Source organism: Vanellus vanellus (assembly GCF_965231255.1).
Source record: "Vanellus vanellus genome assembly, chromosome: 33".
Classification (NCBI taxonomy): domain Eukaryota; kingdom Metazoa; phylum Chordata; class Aves; order Charadriiformes; family Charadriidae; genus Vanellus; species Vanellus vanellus.
In genome coordinates this window covers 257,191-264,952 of record NC_138938.1, presented here as the reverse complement: position 1 = coordinate 264,952, position 7,762 = coordinate 257,191, and the positions used below count along the sequence as shown (strand labels likewise).

The following is a 7,762-nucleotide window of genomic DNA, read 5'->3' as shown; positions in this document are numbered from 1 at the left end:
GCGGAGGGGGTGTGTCCCCATCCCCGCCCCTCCCCCGGCCCCGCCCCCCACCGCGCGCCATCTCCTATTTCGGTGCGAAGCCGCCGCGCGCCGCCCCCCCCCCTCCCCCCCCCCCTCCGCGCGCCCTGCGCTGTGCCCGCGTCAGCGCTGACGCTGCCGCCCCCCCCCCCCCAACCAACCCCTCAACGGGCGCAACGAAGGGGCGGGGCGGGGAGATGGGGGGGTGGGGGGTGGGGGGAGAGAGGAGTGACGTGGCGGTGACGTCAGGGCAGCGCGGTCCATATAAGGGGCGGGCGGGCGGCGCGGCGCGGCGCGAGGATGCTCCGCTCCACCAAGGGCGCCTCCAAGGCGCGGCGGGACCAGATCAACGCCGAGATCCGCGCCCTGCGCGACCTCCTGCCGCTGCCCGAGGGCGACCGCCCGCGCCTCTCCTACCTGCACGTCATGGCCCTCGCCTGCATCTACACCCGCAAGGGCGCCTGCCTCCGTCCCGGTGAGGTTGGGCGGCTTTCGGGGCGGCGGGGATGGGGAGGGAGCGGGAGGGTTGGGAAGGGAGCGGTTGGGATGGGATGGGATGGGGATGGGATGGGGAAAGGAATCGGTACTGGGATGGGAGAGAGCGTTGGGATGGGAGAAAGCGTTGGGATGGGAGCGGGATCTGCCACCGGGATGGGATCGGGTGTTGCTACCGGGATGGGACTGGGCTCTGCCGCCAGGATGGGATCGGGCTCTGCCGCCGGGATGGGATCGGGCTCTGCCACTGGGATGTGACCGGTTATTGGCACCAGGATGGGATCGAGCATTGGCACTGGGATGGGATCGGGCTCTGCCACTGAGACAGGACCGGGCATTGGCACCGGGATGGGAATGGGCATCGGGATGGGACCAGGCATAGGCAGAGGACCGGGTATCAGCACCGGGATGGGATGGGGAATCGGTATCAGGATGGGACCAGGCGTTAGCACCGGGCTGGGACCGGGGAATGGCACCAGGACAGGACCAGGGAACGGCACAGGGATGGGACCAGGGATCGGTACCAGGATGGGACCAGGCGTTAGCACCAGGATGGGACCGGGGAACGGCACGGGGACGGGACCGGGGAACGGCACGGGGACGGGACCGGGGAACGGCACGGGGCTGGCAGCGGCCACCGGCATTAGGAAGGGGAGAGGAACCGCTGCCGGGAGCGGGGGGGGACGGGGCTGAGCCGCGCCAGGGGGACGGAAGCGGGTCGGGAGGCGGCGGGGAGCGGGGTGAGGGCAGCGCTGGCAACGGGGAGCCCACAGCGGGGCTGGAGGAAGGGGCGGCCGAGGGACGGGGGTGGGCAGCGGGAGGGGGACGGGACGGGGACGGGGACGGGCAGCGGGAGGGATCAGCACCGCGGACAGGGACGGGGACCGCGGTCAGCACCGCGGACAGCGGCGGGTGGTGGTGGTACCGGGATCAGCACCGCGGACAGCGGCGGGGACTGGGACGGGGACCGGGAGAGGGACGGGGAGAGGGGGACCGGGATGGGGACCGGGAGAGGGACCGGGAAAGGGACGGGGAGAGGGACGGAGAGAGGGACGGAGAGAGGGGGACTGGTGACAGGGACCGGGATGGGGACCGGGATGGGGACCGGGATGGGGACCGGGAGAGGGACGGAGAGAGGGACGGAGAGAGGGGGACTGGTGACAGGGACCGGTGACAGGGACCGGGATGGGGACCGGGACGGGGGGAGAGCAGGACAGTGACTGGGAGAGGGATCGCAAGAGGGACTGGGATGGGGGGAACGGTGACAGGGACCAGGATGGGGACCGGGACAGGGACTGAGACCAGTGACAGGGACCGGGAGAGGAATCGGGAGAGGGACTGGGATGGGGGCAGACCAGGGACAGGGTCTGGGACGGGGGAGGACCAGGACAGGGACCGGGATGGGGACTGGGATCAGGGCTGGGATGGGGGATCCGGGACAGGGATAGGGACAGGGACTGGGATGGGGACCGGGATGAGGGGGGACTGGGACAGGGACCAAGGACAGGGACTGGGGACAGGGACGGCAACGGGGACCAGGACAGGGACTGGGTTGGGGGGACCAGGACAGGGACTGGGGAGCAGGGATCGGGACAGGGACCGGGATGAGGGGTCGGTATCGGGGTCAGGGCTGGGATGGGCTGGGAGCACCAGGACAGGGACCAGGAAAGGGCTGGGACGGGACAACCGGGACAGGGACCAGGGACAGGGACTGTGACAGGGCCGGGACCGGGGGAGATACAGAGATGGGGACCGGTGACAGGGACCGGGATCAGGGTCAGGATGAGGACCTGGGATCAGGACAGGGATTGAGATGAGGGCCAGGGACCGGGGTCAGGGCTGGAACGGGGGGATGGGGACAGGGACTGAGACCAGGGACAGGGACTCGGGATCAGGATCGGGCCCCACGAATGGGACAGAGACCGGGGACCAGGGCTGGGACAGAGGGACCGGGACAGGGACTGAGAGCCCAGGACTTGGACTGGGGCTGGAAGTGGGTCAGGAAGCAGGACAAGGGCCAGGACTGGGGATCGGGGCTGGAGGAGGGGACAGGGACAAGGACAGGGACGGGGACAGGAACTGGGCACGGGGACTCCCATGGGTCCACGTGGGTGATGCTGTGGGTCCTGCCAGGGCCACCATGGGTCCACCTGGGCAAGGTTCTGGGTGCTACCGGTGACTCCGTGGGTGCTGTTTTGGGTGCCCCAGGGCTGGGGGGACACACTGTGCAGGGTGCTGGATGGGTGCTGACGCGTGTCCCCATTGCAGGCCCGGCGCGGGGAGCCCCCATGGAGCTGCTGGGGGGGCCGGAACTGGCCGACCTGGTGGCATCGTTGCCCGGGTTCCTGCTGGCCGTCACCCGTGAGGGGAAACTGGTGGGCGTCACCGACAACGTCGCACAGCACCTGGGGCACTCCATGGTGGGCACCCGCACATGGGGACGGGGTTGGGTGCTGGGTGGGTGCTGGCTGCCGGTGGCTCTGGTGCTGCAGGATGATGGGTGTTGGGCGCTGGGGGGTGCTGGGTGCTGATGTTCCCCCCTGCATGTAGTCCCGATGGGTGCTGGGGGGTGCTGGGCACCAAGGGAGGGTGCTGGGTGCTGATGCTCCTCCCCTACAGATGGTCCTGATGGGTGTTGGGGGGTGCTGGGTGCTGATGCTCTCCTCCTGCATGTGGTCCCTCTGGGTGCTGGCGGGTGCTGGGCGCCAGGGGAGGGTGCTGGGTGCCGGGTGCTGATCCTCCCACCTCCCCCCGTGCAGGTGGACCTGGTGGCGCAGGGTGACAGCATCTACGACCTGCTGGATCCGGCCGACCACCCCCTGGTGCGACATCAGCTCACCCTGCCCGGGCCCCCCCAGGCAGGTGGGTGGGGGCTCCGAGGGGGGCGGGGCCGGGGGGAGGGTCTTGGGGGGGGGTGGGGGGAGATGGAGGGGTGGGGGGACGGATGGAGGGACAGAGGGATGGACGGGAAGATGGAGAGATGGAAAGACGGACAGAGGGAGGGATGGAGGAATGGAGGGAGGGAGTGATGGATGGATGGATGGATGGATGGATGGATGGAGAGAGGGATGGACGGAGGGATGGACGGAGGGATGGAAGGATGGAGGGAGGGAGGGAGGGATAGAGGGAGAGATGGAAGGACAGAAGGATGGAAAGATGGAAGGAAGGATAGAGGGAGGGATGGAAGGATGGATGGATGGATGGACAGAGGGATGGATGGAGAGATGGAAGGATGGAAGGAGGGATGGAGTGATGGATGGAGAGATGGATGAGAGGAAGGACAGGGGGATGGATGGATGGATGGATGGATGGATGGACAGAGGGACGGAGGGATGGAGGGAAGGACAGAGGGAGGGATGGATGGATGGACAGAGTTGGAAGGATGGAGGGATGGAAGGAGGGAGGGACAGAGGGATGGAAGGATGGATGAATGGAGGGAGGGAGGGATGGAAGGAGAGAGGGAGGGATGGAAGGTTGGAGAAATGGATGGAAGGACGGACGGAGGCCGGAGGGACCAACGGACACCCCCCCCTTCCCCCAGAGCGCCTCTTCCGCTGCCGCTTCACCACCTCGCGGGCCTCGCGCCGTCCCAGCGCCGGGCGGAAGCTGGTGCTGCTGCGGGGCCGATTCCAGGCTCCCCCCGGTCCCCCCGGGGCCCCTCCGGGGCTTTTCGTCGCCTTCTGCGCCCCCCTGGACCCCCCACCTTGGCCCTGCCCTGACTGCCTGCTGCTGCCGGCCTTCCAGAGCCGCCATGCCCGCGACCTCGCTCTGCTCGATGTCTCCGACAGGTGAGGACCCGAACTTCCCGGGGGGGGTCCCACATGTCCGGAGGGGGCCCCAGGCATCCGGGGGGGTCCCAGGCATCCGGGGGGGTCCCAGGCGTCCAGGGGGGTCCCAGGCATCCAGGAAGGGGACCCCAGACATCCAATGGGGGGACCTGGGGTTGGGCAGGTGAAGGACGCGGTTGTGTTGTCCCGCAGTGTCCTGATCCACCTGGGCTACGGGCGGGGGGAGCTCCTGGGTCGCTCCTGGTACCGGCTCCTTCACCCCGAGGACCTCGGCCACGTCGCCCGCCAGCACCTCCGCCTCGGTGAGTGTCCCCTCGGCTGTCCCCCGGGGTCTCCATGTCCCCCCCTCAACTGTCCCATGGCTTCCCTGGCATCTCCCTGCCCTCCCTTGGTCCCCAGGGGTCTCCATGTCCCCCCCTTGATGTCCCCAAGGTGCCCTGTGGTCTCCCTGTCCCCTGGCTGTCCCCTGGTCCCCAGGGGTGTCCCCTGTCACCCTGGGTGTTCCTTGGGTCTTCTGCTGTCACTCTGCTCCACATCCTTGGTGTCCCTCATAGCCCCTGGGGTCCTCCGTACCCCTGTCTCGTCCCCGGGTGTCCTCCATATCCCCGTTGACCCCCATCCCCATGTCCCCAATGCCCCAGTCATCCCTGTTGATGTCCCCATGTCCTCATCCACCCCAGTCAAACCTCTTGATGTCCCCACGTCCCCATCCACCCCAGTCGTCCCTCTTGACGTCCCCATGTCCCCATCCACCCCAGCTGTCGCTCTTGACATCCCAGTGTCTCCATCCCCCCAACCGCCCCCTCCCTCACCCGCCCCCATTCCCACTGACGTCCCCGTGTCCCCACAGCGGGAGCAGGAGCGGAGGCACGGGGGGAGCTGGTGACGCGGCTGCAGCGCAAGGACGGCCTGGGCTGGACGTGGGTCTACGCCCGACTGCGCCCCGAAGGTCCGGCCTTGCTCGCCCACAACTTCGTCATCAGGTGGGTGGACCCATGCTTCCGGGAAACCCCATGGGACCCAGACATCCGGCAGGTCCCACCAGCCCCAGGGGGCCCAGGTGTCCCGTCACCCCCAAGGGAAGCCCAATATCTGGGCACCTTCCACCCCATATGGGACCCAGGCGTGCAGGGAGCTCCTCACCCCTCATGGGACCCACGGGTCCCGGCACCCTCCACTCCCCCGGGAGGACCCAGGCATCTGGCATCACCCCATGCCCCCCCATAACCCCCAGTCTCTCCCACAGTGAGGCCGAGGCCTGGTGCCTGCGGCAGCAGCTGGCGGCTGAGGCCCCCCCGGGCCCCCCCGAACCCTTCGGCCCCGGCCTTGACTTCCCTGGTGCCGGCATCGGAGCCGGTGGAGACCTCGGTGTCGGCGCTGACCCCAGTGTTGGCCTTGGTGTTGGTCCTGGCGTTGGATCCGGTGTTGACCTCGGTGTTGGAGACGACGTCGGAGTGAATGTCGGCGTCAGCGTTGGTCTTGGCCTTGGGGTCGACGTTGGATGTGGCATTGGAGCTGATGTTGGACACGGTCTTGGAGCCAACGTTGACCCTGGTCTTGGAGCTGGTGTTGGACCTGGTCTTGGAGCCAACATGGGACCTGGTCTTGGAGCTGCCATTGGACATGGTCTTGGAGGCAACGTTGGGGCCAACATTGACCCTGGTCTTGGAGCTGGCGTGGGAGTGAACGTTGGACGTGGTCTTGGAGACAGTGTTGGACATGGTCTGGGCGCTGATGTCAGTGCCGGAGTTGGTATTGGTGTGGGAGGCGGCATCAGAGTCGACGTTGACCTCGGCATGGCAGCTGGCACCAGCACCGATGTTGGCCCCAACCTCGGGGCTGACATTGGAGCTGCTCTCGGAGCTGGTGCCACGGATGACATTGGAGCTGGTCTCCAAACCAATGGTGGAGCAGACGTTGGCAGCAGTCTCGGAGCCAGCGTCGCACTCAGTGTCGGGGCCAACATCGGGCCTGGTCTCGGTGGCGGCGTCAGGGCCAGCGTTGGGCTCGGCATTGGGGCCGTTGGCCCCACTCTTCCGTCCGATGTTGGCGCTGGTGTTGGACTCACCGTCGGTGCCAGCGTTGGAGCCAATATAGGTACAGGAGTCGGCACTGGCGTCGGACTTGGCCTTGGAGCCAACATTGGAGCCAACGTTGGCTCCAGTCTTGGATCCACGGTTGGACTTGGCCTTGGAGCTGCTCTTGGAGCCAATGTTGGCTCCACTCTTTCATCTGGTGTTGGACCTGGCGTGGGACTTGCCGTTGGAGCTGCCGTTGGAGCCAACGTTGGCTCCAGTCTTGGATCCAGTGTTGGACTTGCCGTCGGAGCTGGTGTTGGAGCCAACGTTGGCTCTTCTCTTGGATCCGGTGTTGGACTTGCCGTTGGAGCCAACGTTGGTGCTGCTCTTGGATCTGATGTTGACGTTGGCGTTGGACTCGGAGTTGGAGCCAACGTCGGCACTTCTCTCGCATCTGACGTAGGAGCTGGTGTTGGACTTGGCATTGGAGCTGCTGTCGGAGCCAACATCGGCGCTGGCGTTGGCTCTGGACTTGGATCCGGTGTTGGACTTGGCCTCGGTGCCAATGTTGGCTCCAACATTGGCTCTGCTCCTGGATCCGATGTTGCTGCTGGCATTGGACTTGCAGTCGGAGCTGGCGTTGGAGCCAGCGGTGGCTCCGGTCTTGGCTCCGCCCTTGGATTTGCCGTTGGAGCTGCGCTTGGAGCCAACGTTGGCTCTGGGCTCGGACCCGACGTTGGCACCGCTGTTGGACTCAGCCTTGGAGCCAACATCGGAGCCAACGTCGACTCTGCTCTTGGAACCAGCGTTGACACCAGCATTGGACTCGGTGTTGGAGCCAATATTGGGTCTGGCGTCGGATCTGGGATCGGACTTGGTGCCGGAGCTGCCATCGGAGCCAACGCTGGCTCTACTCTTGGATCCACCGTTGGCCTTGGCCTTGGACCCAACGTTGACCCTGCTCTTGGAGCCGGCGTTGGCCTCGGTGTTGGAGCTGCCGTCGGAGCCAACGTCGGCACCGCCCTTGGCACCGGACTTGGCCTCGGAGCCAACCTCACCGCCGGCGTTGGCCCCTCCCTGGGCCCCGCCATCGGCGCTGCCCTCGGAGCCACCGGCGGAGCCACCGCCGGCGTCGGTTTGGCCGTCGGCGCCCGCCTCGTGCCGGGCCTGGTGGTCCCCGAGACGCCGGGGGGAACCACCGAGACCTGGACGCCCCCCTACACCCCCCGGCAAGCCCCACCCTTCGCCTTTGGCCCCCCGGAACCCCCCGAGGCGGCACCCGAAAAATTACCGCCGAGTCCCGAGAGTCCCGGGGGGATCCCGGGTGGGACCCCCGCTTCCCTCCTCACCCCCGAGACCTCCCCGCCGCCGCCCCCGCCGGCCCCCCCCGGCCCCGCTTTGCGTCGCCTGCTCCAGGGATTGGCCGCCGCCGCCGCCGTCAAC

The 7,762-nt window shown here is 67.6% G+C and overlaps 1 protein-coding gene across 1 annotated transcript; it reads left to right on the top strand.

Annotated features, from left to right (window-relative positions):
• Nucleotides 1-318: 318 nt before the first annotated feature.
• Nucleotides 319-4,723, top strand: NPAS4 (neuronal PAS domain protein 4; the record flags this gene model as incomplete). Its single annotated transcript, XM_082496922.1, has 6 exons — nt 319-493; nt 2,782-2,933; nt 3,273-3,375; nt 4,055-4,301; nt 4,494-4,603; nt 4,701-4,723. The coding sequence occupies 6 exons, from the start codon at nt 319-321 to the stop codon at nt 4,721-4,723; spliced, it is 810 nt and encodes a 269-aa protein (XP_082353048.1).
• Nucleotides 4,724-7,762: the final 3,039 nt, after the last annotated feature.